At 36.6% G+C, this 21,729-nt stretch overlaps 3 protein-coding genes and 1 non-coding gene across 4 annotated transcripts; 3 read left to right on the top strand and 1 right to left on the bottom strand.

Annotated features, from left to right (window-relative positions):
- Nucleotides 1-839: 839 nt before the first annotated feature.
- LOC147298707 (phosphoinositide binding protein) lies at nucleotides 840-3,796 on the top strand. The gene is made up of 2 exons (XM_086248925.1): nucleotides 840-1,183; nucleotides 2,887-3,796. Exons 1-2 carry the CDS (start codon nucleotides 945-947, stop codon nucleotides 3,560-3,562), a joined length of 915 nt encoding a protein of 304 aa, XP_086105051.1. The 5' UTR covers nucleotides 840-944; the 3' UTR covers nucleotides 3,563-3,796.
- Nucleotides 3,797-8,679: 4,883 nt separating this feature from the next.
- Nucleotides 8,680-11,243, top strand: LOC147298708 (PLAC8 family protein). Its single transcript, XM_086257397.1, has 5 exons — nucleotides 8,680-9,043; nucleotides 9,516-9,579; nucleotides 9,822-9,986; nucleotides 10,500-10,565; nucleotides 10,676-11,243. The coding sequence occupies exons 1-5, from the start codon at nucleotides 8,757-8,759 to the stop codon at nucleotides 10,865-10,867; spliced, it is 774 nt and encodes a 257-aa protein (XP_086113523.1). The 5' UTR covers nucleotides 8,680-8,756; the 3' UTR covers nucleotides 10,868-11,243.
- A 2,664-nt stretch (nucleotides 11,244-13,907) lies between these two features.
- LOC147298709 (transcription factor MYB7-like) lies at nucleotides 13,908-15,210 on the top strand. The gene is made up of 3 exons (XM_086253440.1): nucleotides 13,908-14,159; nucleotides 14,269-14,398; nucleotides 14,640-15,210. The coding sequence occupies exons 1-3, from the start codon at nucleotides 14,021-14,023 to the stop codon at nucleotides 15,148-15,150; spliced, it is 780 nt and encodes a 259-aa protein (XP_086109566.1). The 5' UTR covers nucleotides 13,908-14,020; the 3' UTR covers nucleotides 15,151-15,210.
- A 190-nt stretch (nucleotides 15,211-15,400) lies between these two features.
- TRNAT-AGU (transfer RNA threonine (anticodon AGU)) lies at nucleotides 15,401-15,474 on the bottom strand. Its single transcript has one exon. It is a non-coding gene; the product is annotated as a tRNA-Thr (tRNA).
- Between the last annotated feature and the right edge of the window lie 6,255 nt (nucleotides 15,475-21,729).

Genomic DNA, 21,729 nt, shown 5'->3' on the forward strand with positions numbered 1-21,729 from the left:
TGTCACATTGTTACCTTGGTATAAGTTTGGGCGGTAAATTGACAAAAAAAAAATTAAGTGGTATCCGCACACCCTCTATGGTCTGAGTGGTATTAGTGCAAAAAAGCCTTTAATAATCATTTCATACTCATGCCAGTTTAAATAGTTAAGAGTTAAGATTCAGCATCCACGACCTGCACCCATTCAAGCTCATGTCGTCCCTAAAATATGGTGGACTCATGCGTCTTGTTGATTTGGTTTTTATAGAAACTTACATTATTTTTCTTTCTTATAATTAAATATAAACATTCTTTTTTTTTTTTATTGAGAAGTTTTTAAAAAAGGGATTAAGGGTCTGTTTGGTATTACTTCTTAGAAAGTGCTCAGTAACATTTTTGCTGAAAGCACTTCTACTAAAAAATACATACAAATTTTTATAAAATTTTCAAGAGCGTCATACAAAAAAAAAAAACCTAAAAACGCTTTTATAATAAAAAAATACTTTTATTTACTTAATTATGAGCCAAATACTGCTAAAAGCGCTTTTGGCCAAACGGACCATAAATCAAAGTTTAACAAGTCGTGTTTGGTTGGAGAGTATTTCGTGCTCATGTTTTGCTTTTGTGAAGCTCTTGTTGTGTTTGATGACCTAAAACTTTCAGCCGGACTGATTAATTTACTTGTATTGTGCTGGTGTCAAACGGACCTATTCAGTGCTCATGTGGTCATGCACTTATGCCTTGTCGAGCTCGTCTTAATAGTGTCGTGTACGTGCCTTGCTCATGCTGGTCATGTGACAACTCTCATACGACATGTCGTTCTTTTGGCGGTGTTACAAGCTTTAAATTCCAAATCGAATCCGGATTCGAAGGTGTGGCAAATCTCTCTCCAAACACCGATTGAACCCAAATCCAAGACTTGAAGAACGCACACAATTTGTTAATCTTCTTCTCTGAGAGCAAGCTATGCCGCAGAGGCACTCGAAGAACAACAACGACCTTGCCTTCTTCACCTACGATGAGAAGAAGAAGCTAGGGTATGGAACACAGAAGGAGAGGCTGGGCAGGGACTCCATCAAGCCCTTCGACGCTTGTTGCCTCTGCTTGAAGCCCTTCATCGACCCCATGTGTTGCCAGAAAGGCCACGTCTTTTGTAAGGAATGTATTCTCGAGTGCTTGCTTTCTCAGAAGAAAGACATCCATAGGTACGCTTCATAGCCATTTCACACAAATTTTTGCTTATTATTGCCCAATTTAATCTTTGTTTGTTATTTTTTCTGTGAATTTGACTTTGATGTATTGAAATCTCGGATTTTTCTGCTTTGTTGGTTGTCCTGTGATAAAAAGCTTCATGTTTGTGGGAAAGTAAGATTTGGGATTTTATTTTATTTTTTTTATTTTAAAAAAGGTCGTGACAAACAGCTTAAGAATAGAGAGAAAGGGGTTTCAATGGACATGAACGTCACTGTGTAGCTCAAAGCTTCCAACTTTGAGTGAAATATTCCGGTTTCGAGATTGAGAGTTTCACAGTTGACTATAATACTTAAAACTCCAGCCTTGGTGAAAGTCTTGAACCAGTAACGAAGGTGAATAAAACTCAATTTTTACCCAAGTGGGAAGTACTTAATTGACCCAATATACCAACTTAAATTCATAGATAACATAATTGAGACTTCTAAAATCTTTTGGGAAGCCCCATACTGCAATTAGCCACAAATTTTAAAGTGCGATTTTGTTTGTCTCGCATAATGTTGTTGTTTTGTCATTGGTTTTGAATTCATTCCCTAAACAAGCTAGCTTTATCAGCGGCAAACAAGTTTGGAGGACCCACCTGGGAGGTTGAAATAGGATTATCTGATTGTAATTGGGTTCTGACCTTCTATGCAGTATGTCTCTCCTAGACCATGTTTCATGATGAAGAAAGTTTGATTCCCTTTATGCTAGTGTCCTTGTTGTTGTTGTTGTTGTTACATCAGAACTTGAGGTTTTTGTTACTATTGATTACAACTCCAATGTGTGAGTATTCTTGTATGGGATCAAAGAGGTTTAGAGAAGTCAGTTCTATGCTAATAGAAAAAAAGGAAAAATAAGAAAAGAAATGCCGGTTTTGTAATATTTTTGCCTTGAGTTTGGATCTTTACTAACATAATCCCTTCAATCCTTAATTAGCTCCTCTTTGCATGTTTGGTTAATAATTTTGGCACAGCTACTAACATTGTCGCAGAATATAGAGCTTTGATGGTATTTGAACCATTTTGGACTTGGGTTTAGGAATTATAGGTTTATTATTGAATCAAGTTCTCATTTACTGGTAAATATGGTTAAATAGATTGGGTGAAATTCCCTGATGTCTTTGGTGTTCTTGGGATTCCTTGCAGCCTCCAGGGTTTTTTTGAGAAAGTGAACTATCAAATGACTCACACTTATAAGGAAGCCAATTTTGTGGCCGACTTTCTGGCTAATTTAGATGATGCCAGCATGTCGGGTTACATGTGTTCCCTACGGGTTAAGTTGGTCCATTTGGGAGGTTTGTGTGCTACTGTGCAGGGAGTCTTCCCTTTGGCAGCATGGTCTCCCTAAAAAGTCAAGAAAGTTATTAGAGTTACTACTTATCTGTCTTCTTAATTTCATTGTTGTACATTTAAGCATGCTTAAAGAAAGCCAAATATTGTTGCTAGTGTTTGAAGTCTGGTGGGTCATGATTGTATTTTGGTTTCTTTAAGGCAGTTTTGCTATGGAAGCTGTGAGCTTGGCCGAGCTTGATGCCTTTGGTTGTATATTCCGTTGTTTACTCTTGAGTAAAATATCTCTAAGCTTTAATGTGTGTGTGTATGTGTTTGTGCGCACGCATTTATATTATATCATTTGTGTGATTTGTGCTCAAGAGGTTGTTTCTTCCACCCTGCAGAAGGCTAGCTGCACATGCTGCTCAGCAGAAGCAAGAGAAGGAGGAGGAAGAAGAAAAGTTAATGCAGCAGAAAGCTAGAGAGCTGGAAGCTTTTGATCAGCAAAATCATGGTGCAGTACCACAGTACAATGATAGAAACCAGAGCCGAGATAAGAATGGTTTCCATGGGGCAAACAGTGTGAAGGTCACTTCTTACGAAGAGGAGGCGCTTCGGACAATGAAAGCATTTTGGCTTCCTTCTGCTACACCAGAAGCTCCTGTTAAAGTAGATGCCCCTTCTACAAGCACTGTCTGTCCAGAAGGAAATGAGAAACTAAAGATGAAGTCCCTTTTCCCTGTCTATTTCACAGAAGACAATAGCGAGAAGAAGAAATCTTCGGCTCTCGATAAGACATTTGTCTGTCCAAGCTGCAAGGTTACTTTGACCAACACACTGTCGCTTGTGGCTCTTAGCTCATGTGGGCACGTCTTTTGTAAGAAGTGTGCTGATAAGTTCATGACTGTAGATAAGGTTTGTCTTGTTTGCAACAAAGCATGCAAAGAAAGGAATTTGGTGAAGTTGGAAAAGGGAGGGACAGGCTTTGCTGGCCATGGAGATCATCTTGAAGCAAGGGACTTTAAGCATTTGGGGAGTGGTTCGGGATTGGGGTTGGTGAGACCCGCAGTGAAGACCTGAGTGCCTCTGAGTTGTGTCGTTTGGTGACTCTACACTAGGTTCATCCTCAGTGGCGAAGACATGGTGGGGGCTATGGGGGTCTTCCGACCCCTATAGGCTTTTTATTGCTAATGAATTTCTTTTTGGAATGTATTGATAATGAAGTTGATAAATATAATACAAATTTGGCTAAATGTATTTTAATCTCAATATTAATCATTTTGATTTTTCTATTTTTACCTTCTATTCTTGCAATGGTCTCTTGATATTTTGTCCCACATATTAACTGGACTGTTAAAAAATGTAGGTCAAATGATATTTTCGGTTTCTGTACTTTCATGAAATTTTTACTTTAGTCTTGTTCTTTTAATTTTGGCAATTTTAATTTTGTATTTTTAATACAATAGCAATTAAGTCCAAATTATTAACTTCGTTTAAATTGATAATGAAGAATTCGATAACATTGCACGTTCAGACATCTTACACCATCTAGATGTTTATATAAGATTACCACCCTTATACGCAATCAGTATAGAAAAATATGAAGTTTCAACATCAAATTATATATGTTAAATGACGAGTAGGGTCTTAAATAGACATCTAAATGGACTAAAAATATTCGAAATATCACTCATGTGCTTCCACGTTGAATTTTCCTTCAACTATTTAAACGATGTTAATTATTTAAACTTAATTGTTATCGTATAAAAAATACAATATCAAAATCATCAAAAATAAAAATACATGACCAAAATGAAAATCTCATAAAAATATAAAGACCAAAAGTGCCATTTAGCCAAAAAATGTACGTGAATTTGTGAAAGTGACATACTTCACATCAACTTGAAATACCCAAAGTAAAATTTTATACTTTCAACCAGATTTAAACAAGTTAAGATCAAAGAGGATCAATTGGCCTTAATGGCCTTTTCTACTTATCTTTAGGTATATAATAGGTGTTAATATTGTAGGTTGCCTTCCTTTTTATAAGTTGTCTTTAAGAAGTTTGGTGAAATTTTTGAAAATCTGAAAATATAATTTGCTTAATAAAACTAGTAAACAAAACATGGGTTAATTGGAACAATGGTTCCCAATTTTTCTCCGTATTCCACTTTGGTCATTCAATTTGTTTTTTTTATATTTTTTAGTCTTTGTATATTTACTTTCGTTGCACTTTAGTCCTTTCCAGTTTGCAATAGTCCGTTAATTTTCTAGAACCATTTGACATGCACATGAGGATGTTTCAAGGCACAAAATTGTCAAATCATGTAGCAAAAGGCTTCCCAATGTCTCACTCACCTAGACATTTAATCCCCCACCCATTTATCTCCATGGCTGGCAAGCCTGGCAATCACAAGCACCTTCTCAGCTTCTCTTAAATTGATTTGATCATTTTGTCTCTGATACACTCACGTGCATGCCACATGTGCGAACTTAAAATAAAATTAAACAAACTTGATAGAAAGGACCAAAGTACAACACGGGGAAAAGATGAGGACTATAAAATTTGAAAAACAAATGGAGGACCAAAGTGTGACACGGCGAAAAGTTTGGGGACCATTGCTCCATATAACTCAACAAAACAATAAATTATTTAAGGGTTATGATTTTAACACTTCAATTTTGTACGTTTATATTCATTTTTTTTTATTTTTATGCCTTGATAATTGAGCAAAAAAATCAAAAAATACAAGTATACAAAACAGGGTACGAAAATCGTTACCCTTATTTAAACACAAAACACTTGTAGTTTTTAAAATCAACAACTAAGTAGTTTATAAAGATCAACAACTAACTTATAATGAGATGATGATATCTGTAAAACTATGCAATATTTTTCAACACATTAAATGTGATTGTCAATAACTTTTACATGATAAATTGGTCATAATAAGCGTAATAATTATCAATGAGACACTATTAATGTGAAGAACTTGAATTGATATGAAATGAGCCATTATTTAGATATATATTTAAGATATATGAAAAAATTAAAAGAAATTACATATACTAACCTACTAGGAATTAAAGGCTCGCTTCCAATGAGCAAAATTTCTAGCTTCGCCACTATTCATCATACTTGTGAATAGAAAAAAAGTTGCCCCAAAACCCGTCTTTTATATGTTTTTGTTGGCATTCATCATCCTTTATTTGATGTCATTTGTTGTGTTTTACAGATAGCAACACTAGAGCATCTTTACATGTAAGTTGATTGTGATTATGCATGACTTGACATATTCTGCACTTTGAAACTTTAATTGATATCTTTTTATTTCAATCCAAAATGTACAAAACATGGATAATTTTATAATACTTTGTTCAACATTGATAATACTTTTTATTATCGGTTCAATTTGAGCTAATCTTTAGTAGCTGTCCTTATGCTCTTGGACAAAGTAAACAAATTAAATGGGTGGGGGGTTTAATGGCTTTGAGGGAAGCTACAAGCATGCTTAATCCTACCTTAATCCTACCTTAATCTTGGAAGACTTCGATAATGACTGACTGATCATGATAAGAATGACCGACCTAATAAACAATGGGCCCCAACTCTGAAAGCAAAACAAAACACAGCCCAAGCCCAGAAACCAACCTTGTTATCGGATGTTGACATTTTTTTGGGCAAGCTTTCTCAATGGAGTCCCGTTTCTTATTATTCTTCAAAACTTTTTGCACGTGGGTTGGTTGAGACTCGAGAGATGGAGATAAAACTTTATTGGAATCCAGAGCTGCTTATGCAGTTATGCTTATCCAAACAAAATCCACAGCCATGCGTCAGCACTTTGGGTGCCCACCCAAGAGATATATTATATCATATATGGTACAATTATAAATTTATAATACAATATATTTTTAATTAATCTCAATAAAAAATAGATTCTTAATTAGTATATTAATTAATTTAAGGATATTTTTTTCGGTCAGAATTAATTTAAGGATTAAGCATGAAATAACGTAGAATACAACTCAGGGTCTGCTGGGTTCTGTCTAGTGGCAATGACTGTACGTGGTTCCTGAGGGCATATCATATACCTTACCTTGCTGTTCTATTCTTTGCCCACCATCGTTATTCATTACTCATTCCTTATCTATCATCCAAATTATATTAATTTATTTATTTTATTAAATAAATATGATCGAGTCTTAATCTTAAAATAATAATTTGGCTTATATAAAAAAATGAGGAATAATCTTATAAGAGGGCTTAGATTAATCATATGATATTTGATTTGTCGATTTTATATTAGATTTATTTTTTTATCGGGTTTTAACTTTGAGATTTTAGATGCCTATTTTACATCTTAAAAAGAAAAAACTTGTCGACCAATGAAGTAAAAAAAAAAAAAAAAAGTTTTGGATGAGTTTTTTTTTAATAAAAAATAATAATTTAAAATAATTTTTGGGTAATAAAATGAATATGTGTTAAGTTAAATATGTACCATTGAACCAATTTAAGAGCTCTTATAAAACAGTATTTCATACTAGCCATTATGCTTAAAATAATATCACCACCCCAACTAATGACTAATGAGTCACAATTGTCCAGCCAAGCTTAACGCAATATGTTCAATCATATATTCATTATCCCCCTGTTTCTAATAAATAGTATAATACCACCAGCTCGATTAAACGGCAACCAGTTTTTATTTGGCCGCTCTCTGTTTTCAATGCATGATTCTGTTTTTGTCAATCAAATATTTTTTTTAAGATCACCACACGTTATTATTCCATTCATTCAAAAATATATTTTGTTTTTGAAGCACATTCAAAATAATTAGAATCTCTGATATGATTGAAGAATATTTATTCGGCATGAATGAGATTCTTATTAATTATTAGCATGACAAATACATTTTGTTACAATAATACAATTAAATCCGATTAGATGATTATGATATGCTGAATTGAAGTAACCAACTTGTTTGGCCTGGATGAAATGGACCAGATCAGACTGTATGAGTTCCAATATTTAAGTGAATAGTCAAATAAATGTATCCCATAATCCATATGCTATATTTATAGTCACACAACCATAAGTCCATAATGGAAATAGTAGAAGATAGTGGTTTATTTATTTATTTTTTTTGTGGAAAGTTTTTGGATAAATTAGTTACATTTGAATATTTCAGATATAATTCAAAGTTAAGATGTTTAGATTTACAACTCGTACAAAGATATTAGTTAAAACATTGGTATTATATGTTAACCGATATTAAAAGGTTTAGGGTCGGTGATTAACTAAGACATTTATTAACACAACAAAAAAACAGAAACAAAATAACTCCTAATAGAAAACAAAAATAAACTAACTAGGAAAAAAAACAAACAAAAACAGATTAAAGAATAGGCTTAATTGTGTTTTTACTACCTAAAGTTTACATTGATTCCCACTTTACCACCCAGAACTTTATTTGTCTCACTTTACTACCCAAAGTTTACATTGATTCTCACTTTACCACCTAAAAATTTATTTGTCTCACTTTACCACCCAAAGTTTACATTGATTTCTACTTTACCACCCAAAACTATTTTTCGTGTCCCAGTTAACATTTTTCTGTCTATTTTGTCACTCTAGATTCAAGAGGTAAAGTAGGAATCAATGTAAACTTTGGGTGGTAAAGTGGGAATCAATATAAACTTTGGGTGGTAAAGTGAGACAGTTTAAGTTCTGGGTAGTAAAGTGAGAATCAATGTAAACTTTGGGTGGTAAAGTGGGACAAATAAAGTTTTTGGTGGTAAAGTGGGAATCACTCCAAACTTTGGGTGGTAAAAATACAATTAAACCTAAAGAATAAAGAAGAGAGATTGGCCAAAAAATAAAGAATAAAGAAGAGAGAGGGAGAGACAGTTAATTTGAGTGAGTGGTGATACCTAAATCTTCTCCTAATATCTCTGTGCCTACATGACAAGATCAGGACCGTTCATCAACCTAAAAAGCGTGGGCCCCACTTAAAAAAACAAAACAAAAAAAATTATTATTACCCGCCAACCCCACCCGTCTCCCAACCGTTCCAAATCAGAAATAACACCCACCAAAAAAAAAAGTTTAAATGTTTTATTATTTGAGAAACCAAAAAAATTCATTATTATTTTGAGAATCACATTCATTAAAAAGCTTAAAAAACGCATATAAGGGGGGGCGGGGGAGGAGGGAGAGATAGAGATTGACGCAACGAAACCCTAGAGCTTGGAGGTGGGTTTTGGGGTTTCAGAAATGGGGGATTTGGAGAAGCATCAGACGGTGGTGGTGAAGATGGAGGAGGAAGAGAGCGAGAGGCTTTTGGATGGGGTGGCGGTGGTGGATTTCGACCTGCTCTGCTCCACCGTGGCCTTGCAGACCCAGGGCAAGTCCGCCAAGCTCCAGAGCTTTCTAGGCGGCGGAGGAGGCGGAGGAGATGAAGACGAAGACTGTGCCGACTTGGGCGGTGGGGTCTTCAGGATGTGGGAAGGTGAAATCCTCGATTGCTTCGACGACCGTCGTATTGCTCTTGAATCCCTTTGGTCCGTTCCTCTCTCTCTCTCTCTCTCTCTCTCTCTCTCTCTCTCTCTCTCTCCCTCTTTGCCTTCTTTAAATTTTATGTTTTATTGCGGTGTTGTTTGGGTTCTTGGAAAATGTTTCCTGGAAAAAGAACAGATTTGGGTTTTCGCTTCTTTAGGAAGCTAAAGTATATTTTTTTAACCTTTTTTTTTTGAATAATTTTTATTTATTTCGTATTTTGTTTTGGAATATTCATATTTTCTGTCTGTCGTTGAATTTTAGAAAAATAGTCAAAAGAAATTGAATGGGTCAATGCTTTTTCTTTGGCTGCATGCTTTTTCCAGTTTCATTTTCTGGGATTGCATAGAAATGGAGTGGTTTGAATAGGAACTCTCGTTGGCCCACTTAACTCAATTGCTGGCCATGTTTATTTTGGGAGTGAGAATTTTTTGTTTACTCAGTCGGTTTTGTAACAGTGTGTGTTTGATGTTGCAGTTGTCCATGCTATAGATTTGGGAAGAACATGAAACGAGCTGGTTTTGGTCCCTGTTCCTTACAGGTAGTCTTCTCTTTTTCCTTTCTCTTTTTGGTTAAGTGTTTAAAAGTCAAAATGTCATTTGTGGAAGTAAGAAATTGAAAAATTGAAAATGTTTGAGATTTGTGGAGAGTGAGAGACGTCATATAGTATGTAGTATTGTACCCGGTTGAATGACCTGTCTACTTTCACATTGTTTTATTACTAAGATTGGTTCCCCACAAATGTTTTTGATAGGTTCTGAATTTTGATATATTATTTTGCAGGGAATTCTTTATTTAATTCTTGTCGTTCTTGTCATTCTCAACTGCATTGCCTTCATTATCACCAAGAAGCGCTGCTTTCTTTACTTGGCAGTTGCTTTCACCATCTCAGCAGGAACATATTTGGGGTACTTCCGTACCCAGATGAGAAAGAAATTTAACATCAGGGTAAGTTTCTTTATTTGTCAACTGATAATGTGAATTTGGTGTTACCTGAATCAGTATTTTTCTTTTCTTTGTTTAAGATTAGCATTTTCCGCATATTGACCATTCATCTTTATAATCGTGTTCTCTTCTGCATTAAGGTTGCTCTCTCCATTTACCTCCATTATCAGGGTTTAAATCTTATAACTTGAATGGTTATTCAGGGGTGCAAAAGCTACATTAGCTATAGAGAAATACAGAAAATTTGGGTGGATAGGTAGATGGACTGCATAGTCTCTTCTCGTGGAGAGGATACTATGTGATTAACCATGCTCTAATTGGCAAGTGTAATGAAGTGTTTCATAAATCCATGGATTCTTGAAAGACGATAGTTCCACATGAACCCTCTAGTTATGTAGCTTTGTTGTACATATAATTGTCATTTTGGTACTTTGCAATCGAGCTTTTGCTATGTTTTAGTCCATGTTTATTCTTGAATTACACTAACATTGTTGTGGGAAACGCTATTATTTTCAGGGTAATGATAGTTCCATGGATGATTGCGTCTACCATCTTATCTGCCCATGCTGCGCATTATATCAGGTCATTATACAAGATAGTTTCCAATAAGTTAAAAGTAGACACAGGGCTTAATTTTGGCTAAGCTTCTTATTCCTAGAAACTTATAGATATTATCCTTACACTATGAGCAGGAATCCAGAACACTGGAGATGAACAATGTCCAAGATGGCACCTGGCGTGGTCGAGGCGATACAATATACATAGGTAGCCTTGGAGAAGGTGGAAAACCATTCTTTGAGCTACAACAACCTCCACTTGTGTCAACCAAATCTCCTGCCCCCTTGAGCATGCAAAAAGGCACAGATGCCAGTGAATATTCATGAGTTCAATAATCTGGGCATTTACCATTCCAGAAAGTGGCTACAGGCTACAGCTAGCTATAATTGGAAGTTGACTTTCCATTTGATTTCTTCCTCAAGAAAGTGATATAATGCATCAAGGAATTAATTAATCAATGAAATTGGGAAGCAGAGCTTGAGTTTGCTTCTCAACCTTGGGATTGCTTTGTTTTCAGATGTGGAAGGCGATCTCCTCCAAGTTATGTGATGAGGAAGATGTTCATTGGTCTACGTGCAGCTATGTATTTGTACATGTGCGGGGTTTTTTAGATTGACCCCCCATTCTCTATATTTGATTTGTTGTTTAGTTGTAGAAAATGTCATAATTGTTGTTGATCAATGAAATGTGTATTATATTATCTATTGCTCATCTTATGCTTACTGCTTAATTGCTTATATCGTTCTGTAGCCTGGGGTTGAATGGGTTGGGCTTGTGATTGGATAGCTTTAAGATTACAATGGACGATTCGTTAAAAAAACATGGAAGCAAGAGGTTTAAGGTTTAATTTACGACTTGAACATATTGTTTAATCTAATTAATTTTAAAGATAATTAGGTTTGGATCCTTTATAAAAACAGTTTTTAAATAAAGATCAGAGATTTTTTAAAATTTATAAGAAAATCATTTTATTTCATAATAAACTTTTTTAATTTATAAGAAAATAATTTTAATTTATAATAAAGTTTTTTTTAATTTATAAAAAAATAATTTTAATTCATAATAAAGTCCTTTCCCGATTTGAAGGGTATTTCCCTTCCTAGGGTATAAAGTGGGCTTTGTAGAGGTTGCATGTTAGGTTTTAACTCCGAAATTTTGGGCAACCCAATATAAAGCCGTTAAAGAAGAAAAATAAAAGGACTTGAAAACCTTCAATCACTATTGATCTTAGTCTAAAAAAAACTCATTAAATGAACTGGACTCTAAGGCTCTTTTAATTTTATATCAAAATCATATATTTGAAGAAAATAGCTACTGGAAACGGTTATTGTGGCAATTCATCGCATTAAAAAAAAATTAATTTGTCTAATTGACATCTAGTATACAGAAGACACAAGTATAATATGTGAAAGTATGAAAGCAAAACATGTAGTATGTGACATCTAGTATAATATGTTATTTGATGGCAAGTTGGCAACCGTGATGACTTTCAAGTTAGATGGTTAGTGCAGAATCACATGTTCATATTCTTTTGGACTGAGCATAATTACATGATTAATTAATCAATGAAATTGAGAAAATTATAATTATACCAACATGTGATATGCACCCCTTGTTGTCCTTTGCTAGATTCTTTCCAAATGTCAATTTCTACATCGTTGAAAATCAGAAGTTAATTCTCAATGAATTAAAATTTTGTCCTCAATGGCCACTAAATTAAATACTCAAACGTTTACTATTGTATAGTTGTTAGGTTATTTAATCTCAATGTGATGTAGCTAGCACTATCATCCTCTTGAATTTCCAGAATGTAGAGTAATAGTATATATATTAATTGTTTGATGTTGAGTATGCTTACCAGCAATACAAAGGTAATATCAGATGACATGCCAATGTAGTCTTTTAAATTCACTAAATTATGACAAATATACAATTATTATTATTAATGGTAAGAGACACTACATTAGCATGTCATGCTGTGCCAACTTTGACTGAGGCGAATTACCCGTGAGTCGTGACCACAAAAAATTTCTTGTAGCAATCCCTCATGTTTAGAATTTAGACTCAGCATCAAGTTCAAACTTGATGTACTGTCTGTCGTTTAATTACACGCAATTAATTGTCTTTGTTTATACCTTCTACGCCACACTTGTAACAAAAAATTAAAATAACTAGGCCTCCCAAAGCTGAAGTAAGAGCATGGATGTCAGCACCACAGCAGCAAATAGCACCCAACTCCATTACCAAAAAAAAAATAAAAAATGAAACGTTGCAGTAAGAATAATTAATTTATTAATTTATAACCCATAAGGTGGCTTCGTTAATCACTTTTCCATAAGATTGATTGTGAGAAGAGATTAATCTAAAATTAGATTAATATGATATATTTTATTTATATCTGAAAACAACTTTAAAAAAAAAAAAAAAAAACTCGTATTAGTCTGATTTTCTTTCGTTAAAACTTCAAAACTAAAGATTACTAAAAAGGAAATATTGAATTTGCTTGTATATATATAGTATAGATACAAGGCAATCATAATAGCTCTTATAAAAAAAAAAAGACAAATCCCTTTTAATTTGTTCCATATTATAAATGTGAATGCCATAACAACATGGAAAATGCATGCTGTTCGTTGTTGACTAAGGCTATTTAAGTAAGTTGAGCTGAACAATTTTGACCACTGTTCCCTCACAAAAGAGAAGATGCTCTTAACAAATATTGCAATATATTAAGTGTGCATCGTTGAGGTCATTCATGAGTCTTAAGTCAGCTCAAGTGGCAAAAAATAGGGTGAGACGAAAGGTAGATCCTAAATTCGATTCTGCTATAACAAAAAAAAAAAAAAAAAATGTATAAGGTCCAGCTTGAAAGCATATATTGCAAGTTAATGGTACGTAATGCCTTCTTAATAGTACTAGCTAATTAATTAATCGCTTAACCCATCCTTCCATTTCAAGCTAATGGTAATGCTGCTCTAATGGTCTTAATTAATTGATTATATCCTTGTCCTCCTACATGTACGACTTATTGTGTGATAGCTACTTTGATTAAACTGTATGAAGGAAGTGGAGTACAGGATTGACTTTGTATTGGTTTGTTTGCAGCTTTCCAATTAACATGGGATTTTTTTATTTTTTATTTTATTTTTTGGGTTGGGAAAGGGTGGACCGGTGGAGTTCCCCCTTCTTTTTATTGTCACCATATCATATCAGAGCACTGAATGGCATTTAAACAAACATTAATTAAGTGATATCCGAGGGGCCCTTGCTTGAATTTCTATGCATATGCCTTGCTTGGTCTGTCTTTGAAAAACCTCCTAATTATTAGGGAGTTTAGACTTTGGAACACGTTTAATTTGTATTATATTGGAACATATATGATAATTAATTTGGGCAATGATGACATAGTAGTAATGAGTACGGAAGAGGCTGAGAACTTGAATATCTTGTGAGATAGCTAGATTCCAATCCGGTAGAAGATGGTGAGGAGTAGTTTGTCTCAGCAGTCAGTAGTACCTCTGAAGAAAGGTCCATGGAGTCCTGAAGAGGATCACAAGTTGATAGCTTACATTCAAAGCTATGGTATTTGGAATTGGAGTCAGATGCCAAAACCTGCTGGTAGGAACCCAACTTAAGCATTATATTCAGAGGTTTCTTTTATTTTCATTTGTTCTGGCATTTACATTTTGATTAGTACTGTCAATCTTAATTCTGTTAATTACTTCAGGTCTGGCAAGGTCTGGGAAAAGTTGTAGACTTCGTTGGGTGAATTACTTAAGGCCGGATATCAAGCGCGGAAACTTCACCCCAGATGAAGAGGAGGCCATACTCAAGCTGCATCAAAGAATGGGAAATCGGTAACTACATGCAGCTCAAATTCATAAGTTTTGTATGACAAAACTGAATTCTAGTCCTAGTTTTCTTGGTTGAAATTGGTCATATATGTGGTGGACCATCAACAGTTTAATGCATTTGGTGATATAATGTTTGACAAGCACGCAAGTTTGAGTTCAACAAGAGTCTAGAAATCAATGTTATATGCCAGAATTTTCTGCACAAGAATTCATGAGTTTTTTACTTTTTCTTTTGTTTTTGTAGATGGTCCTCTATTGCAGCAGCACTTCCTGGAAGAACAGACAATGAAATTAAGAATTACTGGCACACCCACCTGAAAAAACGCTTCAAGACAGTACAAGAAGCCAAAGTGTCCAGTGAAAAAGCCAACATCAATAAGGACTTATCTGAAACTGAACCCTTTCTTGTTGATGATCAAGCTCTAAACATTAAGGCATCAAAGTTGGAAGCTGCTGCCTCCAGAGAGATGAGTCCTCCATCACCACAACTGTCTAGAGACAACTTCTCTTCATCAAGCTCAGGCCGTACTGTTCATGATCATGGAAACCAGATTGCAGAGCAGCAAAGTAGTATTCATTGTGCATCTGATCAAACATTTGGTGAACTGCAAAGTTTGTGGGCACAGTCACACTACTCACACATGGAGGAGGAGGATCATTCTCAAGCAATATTTACAGATCCCATATTCCCATGTGAGTCCTACAATGATGCCTCCAGTGATTATTGGGTCAACTTGTATATCAATACAAGCTGAAATATATATATATATATATAGATGGGTTTAAACTTTAAAGTGATCATGCACACTCTCTTTGCCAATTTCAAGTGGCATATATATGCTGGAGTGAATTGTAGTCTATATGTGCTAATGAATAAAATTACATATCATCATCAAATGCTTGAGATGCTTTATTAATGTATAAGTTATAGTTTGAGGAGTTTATGCAGCTTACATTAAAAATATTAGGCCCAACAACAGAATGGGAAAAAAAAAATGAAGAATTTGCTTTCATTGAGAGTCGAACTCAAGACCTCCCGCTTACTAAACGGGTGCTCTAACCAACTGAGCTATGAAAGCTTTGTTGATGAATGGCTGTACCTGCCCCTATTTCAATGATAAATGTCTACTCCCAAGAGGAGGCAGAGCCTATTGACATCTTCCCCGGCTAGACTGATACTGAAATCTAATTCCCACTAACAGAAATGTTTGTATAATTCAATCCCATTTAAGATTTTGATTTTGATTTTTTCTTGAGGAGCCATGTCTTTGTCTACTCTCAATTCCTATGCAAATTCCGACGAAAACTTTGCCCTTGAGAGCTTCGGTGAAGTCATCATTCACACTCTCCTTGACCGCCTCTTCAACAACCTCGATGACTTACACTTGAGTAAGCTGTTTTACCAGAGCCTGGTTTTTAAAGAATTTTTGGTTTTTTATACAACAGTCTTTGCTACCAAGCTTGGTCTGTTGTGTTTCGCAGCATTTCCTGTCAATGGGGTTTTAAAGAAGAGGCTTTTGGTACATTGGTGGGTTGGATAAGGGCTTGTAAAAGAATCGAAGATTGTTCTTGCAGTGTTTTAAAATGCACCCTTTCATTGGTTCCGCAATGATTTTGATTGACAAAGAGGTGGGGTTCTTTGATTTTGATGATTAAGGGAACCCCATTACCGATTTTGAGGATCTTGGAGCATGTCACAATTTAGAGGTACTTCCAGAGAGAATAGGGTTGCTTAAGAAGCTTAAGCACTTGGATATGTCTGAATGTTACTTGCTGGATCACATGCCTAAGGGGATTGCTTTCTCTCAGAACTCCAATTTCTTAAAGGGTACTTACTTGGTAACCATAAGACTGATAATTGATGTACTCTTCAATATCATGATTTGTCTGTCGGTCATAAAGGGATGGCAACAAATGAATTAACACAATCCTTACAGTCCCTTCATTGAGAAACAGAGTATAAACTTTACTTGCATGTGCTGAACATAATGAAAACTTTTTCTTTTTGCTCATGGCACTTCTAAAGCGGATTCGGAATTGTCTTTCATTTCAAGGCATACAAATGGGCTTCATTCATATTCCCTTAACAGTTATAGATCAATGTTCAAACAAGTAACAATTGATTTATACTACATATCAGTCCAGATGAATGACTTCTTTGTTTCTTCTGGCTCAGTTGCCTTGAGAAATTAATCACTCATCTTCACAATAGTGAACAATGTAATGGATAATGGTTCTTTCCCATCTTAAGGTGCAGAACCTAAGGCCATCACCTACACGTACATTTAAAATTTTTAAACCAAGAAAACGAAGAACTTCTTGAAATCTGGTAAACAAACCTAAGATCATTGTAGTTTTCTCAAGAATTAGTGATACCAATTCTCCACTACAAGTAGTGAATAAAGTTTGAAAAGAAAAGAAAAGAAAAGAAAATCTGTGAAAGTATCATTACCGAATATAACCCTTTCTCTTTAGTTGGCTTCTTGTTATGCCATTCTTGTGTCCAAGTGAATGTGCAAACTCCATTCTAGCTTAGCTCTCCTTTTTAATTTCTTCTATTTCTTCTTTTTAAGAGAATGGGGTTTGTAGTTGGTTTTGGTCATGAAAGATTATAGTATAATTAGCACACAAAAAAAGATTATACTATAATAAAAAGCTATAAAATGAAGTTAAATTAAATAGCAAATTAATGCACTTATTCACGGTTATGTTCTGTACCTACAAAATTTTCTACCATCTGTTTAACTAATTCACACGTTAATAAAGTCATAGACAAAATGAGGAAGTTAAATTAACCATGAGTGCATTTTCTATTTTGTTTAACTTCTTCATTTTATAGCTTATAATCAGACGTTATTTTTAGATAAGCCAGTCTAAAAACTAAAGGTGCTTGATTTAGTTAGTTGGCTACTTGGCTTTAGCTGACAGTGACCTTCAAGTGTTCCACAAGAAAAATTATTCTGAATTTTATTTTTCTTTCACTTTTCATAATTAATTACTATACCCTGACAGCTGGACTGGGCCACCATGCTCCCCAAATTGTAGGTGTGTGTTCTCTCAATGGTATAAATTCAGCTTCCATTAAGGTAGTTTCTGTTGGTGTGAGTCAACACGTGTGATTATTGTGTAATTATTAGAATTAATTAGGTGATTTATTAATTCCTGTATTTTAGTTATAGGCCCATGTATATAAACCACATTTTGTGGTTTTATTCAATTAATCAGAAAATATATTGAAACCCTAAACCTAAGCCTCCTCCTCTGAACATGGTATCAGAGCATGGTTCTTTATCCTACTGCTTGTAGATTGTTCGAGATTAATTTGGTTAACAATTTTCCATAAAATTGTTGGGTTCCGCTGCACTACGTGATTAATTTGGGTAACAAGCTTTCTATCAAATTGTTGGGTGTTACTGTACCTTAATTTCGGCATCATCATCTACCTTGCAACCTCTGCTGCTCCAGTCGACACGCCGGCGCCGACCTCTGCTGCTCCAGTCAACCAGACGCGACGCCGACTCACTTGCTCAACCCGACGCCGACGCCCTGACGCAACGCAACCTCGCTTGCCCCGACGCGACGCCGCCCAGTCCTAGCGACGACGCCGCCTTTTTCCACGTCGACCAGTTGCAGCGACGCCGACGCTAGTCGCAGCTCCGCCTGCTGCTTGTCCGCCATTGACGCCGCGTCGACCCGCCTGCCCGCGCGCGCACATCGTCCGCCTGCGTGTGTGTGTCTCCGACTGCCTGTGCTGCCTGCGTGTGTGTGTCTCCGCCTGCCTGTGCTGCGAGTCTCCGCCTGACTGTGCGACGACGGTGCGACTGGTCTCTGCTGTGCGGTGGTCTGAGCGACGGCTGTGCGACCGCCTGTGCATGCGAACTACTGTGCACATTTGGTTGGTTCAGTTCTGCCCCCTGCTCTCTGCGGCTGTGCACATCTGATTGGCCCTACTGTGCGTGTGCCCCTGCTGTGTTCAACCTCTTCGGGCAGCATCTTTTTATTAAAAAAAAAAAAAAAAAAAAAAAAAAAAAAAAGGGATGCTGTACACCATGTCTGAAATGCCTCCCTCTGGTTCCTCTGCTACGGGTTTGAATGGAATCAATAATATGGTTGGTTCTAGGGTGAACTCTGTTAGTTCCTCCAGCTTTGTTGTCAAGTCAGGTATCTCTAACTCTGTTTTGAGTACTTCTGCTTGTACTAGTGATGGTGCATGGATAATTGATACAGGTGCTACGGATCATATGACTTCTGATCGTTATGTTTTTAGTCATTTTTCATCTGTCTGTTCTAAGCCATTTATTGTCAATGCCAATGGTGTGTCGTCTCCTGTTTTAGGAGATGGCACGGTATCCTTTTCCTCTGCTTTGTCTTTGCCTAATGTGCTGTTTGTTCCTTCCTTGAATTGTAACCTTATTTCTGTTAGTCAACTAACCAAAACTCATAATTGTGTGGCCACATTCTTTCCTACCCATTGTGTTTTCCAGGACATTCATACCAAGGAGAAGATTGGCAGTGGTAGAAAGAGTGGTGGATTGTACTATCTGGATAGTGGGGTTTCCGCTTCAGATGGTCGTGGCATTGTGAGTCTAGTTAGTGATGGTTCCTCTGAAAATCAGAAGAAGATTTGGTTGTGGCATCGCCGACTTGGTCATCCGTCCTTTAGTTATCTTCGGCGTTTATTTCCCTCTTTATTTTGTGGATTGAACATTTCCAATTTTAATTGTGAAGTTTGTGTGTTGGCCAAAAGCCATCGTTCAGTGTTTCCTTCTAGTGCTACACGTATGGATGTTCCTTTTGCTTTGGTCCACTCGGATGTTTGGGGTCCGGCCCCGTGTGGTACACATAAAGGAATGAAATGGTTTGTGACATTTATTGATGATTGTACTAGAATGACTTGGGTGTATCTTCTGAAACATAAAAGTGATGTGTGTGCTGTTTTTCGCCTTTTTCATCATATGGTCCTCACCCAGTTTGCCTGTCCTATTAAGGTTTTGCGCTCAGATAATGGCGGTGAGTTTGTTAATACAGAGATGACTCAGTATTTTGCTTCTGCGGGGATCCTTCATCAGACTTCTTGCGCTCATTCTCCACAACAGAATGGGGTTGCTGAACGCAAAAATCGACATTTATTGGAAGTCACTCGGTCCCTTCTTCTGGGGGGTCACGTGCCCTCTTTGTTCTGGGGTGATGCCTTGAGTTCTGCCGTCTATTTGATTAATCGGACCCCATCTAGTGTCCTTGACTTTCGGCGACCTTTGGATGTTCTCTCGGATTTTGTCTCTCTACCAGGTATCCTTCATTTGGAACCCCGTGTTTTTGGGTGTGTTGTTTTTGTGCATTTACATTCTCATCAGCGATCCAAGCTCGCATCTCGGGCATTAGAGTGTGTATTTGTTGGTTATGGTCCATCCCAGAAGGGGTATCGGTGCTATCATCCTTCTACTCAGCGCTTCTATGTTTCTATGGATGTCACTTTTCATGAACATCAACTTTTTTATTTCCCACGTCCACTGGATTCTACCCTTCAGGGGGAGGTTTATAATGAAGTGCAGAATCGAGATGATCTGTTGTTCTTTGGTAGTAGTGGTGAGGAAGGATCAGAACAGACTACTGATCGTCTAGTGTCGGAGTCTAGTAGGGAGGAAGGATCAGAACAGCCTACTGACCGTCCAGTGTCTGAATCTGAGGATGAGACTGAGACAGCAGAATTTACTGAGAATAATACTGAGAATGTGGTGGGACAAGAACCCACGGTTTTTGAGACTGAGGAATCCGTTTTCGAGACTGAGGAATCACCACTCCATGATAGTACCGCCATCTCTCCTACTCCATTGAATCAATCTTCTTCGTCCATTGAGGTAACCAACAATACTCTTGATTAACTTTCTGGTTTAGATCTTGATTCTCATGCTTCTAAATTTACACTTCCTCCTCGGTCTAACCGAGGACAACCACCAGCTAAATATGAGCCTGATCCAAATGCCAAAGTTAGGTACTCAATTAATAATTATGTGTCGTCTGTTAGGCTTTCAAAGTCATATGAATCGTATGTTCTGCAATTATCTTCTGTTTCTATTCCTAGTAGATTGCAGGATGCTCTTACAGATCCTAGATGGACCAAAGCTATGGCTGAAGAAATGGCGGCATTACAGAAGAATTCAACCTGGGAATTGGTTTCTCTACCTAAGGGGAAGAAGACAGTGGGATGCAGATGGGTGTTTGCAGTCAAACACAAAGCTGATGGGTCAGTTGAAAGGTATAAGGCAAGGTTGGTAGCAAAGGGTTATACACAGTCCTATGGCATAGACTACTTGGAGACGTTTGCTCCAGTGGCCAAGTTGAACACAGTACGGGTTCTGTTATCTTTGGCTGCTAACAAAGATTGGCCACTGCTTCAGTTTGATGTAAAGAATGCCTTTCTCCATGGTGATTTGACTGAAGAAGTATACATGGATCCTCCTCCAGGTATACCAGAGTTTGAGAATACGAGATTAGTATGCAGACTAAGGAAGTCTTTGTATGGTCTTAAACAATCTCCGAGAGCCTGGTTTGGGAGATTCACCCGTGCAATGAAGAACTATGGTTATCGGCAGAGTAATTTTGATCATACTTTGTTCCTAAAGAAAAGAGGGAAGAAGATTACTGCTCTTATCATTTACGTTGATGATATGGTTCTGACCGGAGATGATTATGAGGAAATCTCTAATTTGCAGAGGTACTTGTCTCAAGAGTTTGAAATGAAGCAGCTGGGGGACTTGAAGTTCTTTCTTGGGATAGAAGTGGCTCGGTCTAAACATGGCATATTCCTATCTCAAAGGAAATATGTTTTAGACTTGTTATCTGAAACTGGTATGCTTGGGTGTAAGCCAGCTGTCACTCCTATGGAACAAAACCATAGACTTTTCGAGTGTTTGGGGGCCTTGCCTGCAGATAAGGGGCGATATCAGAGACTTGTTGGAAGATTGATATATCTGTCTCACACTAGACCTGACATTGCTTATGCGGTTAGTGTAGTGAGCCAGTTTATGCATGCCCCGTGTAAACCCCATATGGATGCTGTGGAGCGAATTTTGCAGTATTTGAAATCTGCACCTGGTAAGGGATTGTTATTTGCTAATCATGGTCATGTGAATGTTGAAGGGTTTTCTGATGCAGACTGGGGTGGTTCAGCAGATGATAGAAGGTCTACCTCAGGCTACTTTACCTTTGTAGGAGGAAATTTGGTGACTTGGAGAAGTAAGAAGCAATCAGTTGTATCTAGGTCGAGTGCAGAGGCTGAATATAGAGGTATGGCACTTGGAGTAGTCGAACTTTTGTGGTTGAGACATTTATTG

This window comes from Dryas octopetala, chromosome 1 (genome assembly GCF_963921425.1).
Source record: "Dryas octopetala chromosome 1, drDryOcto1.1, whole genome shotgun sequence".
In the NCBI taxonomy this organism is placed as follows: domain Eukaryota; kingdom Viridiplantae; phylum Streptophyta; class Magnoliopsida; order Rosales; family Rosaceae; genus Dryas; species Dryas octopetala.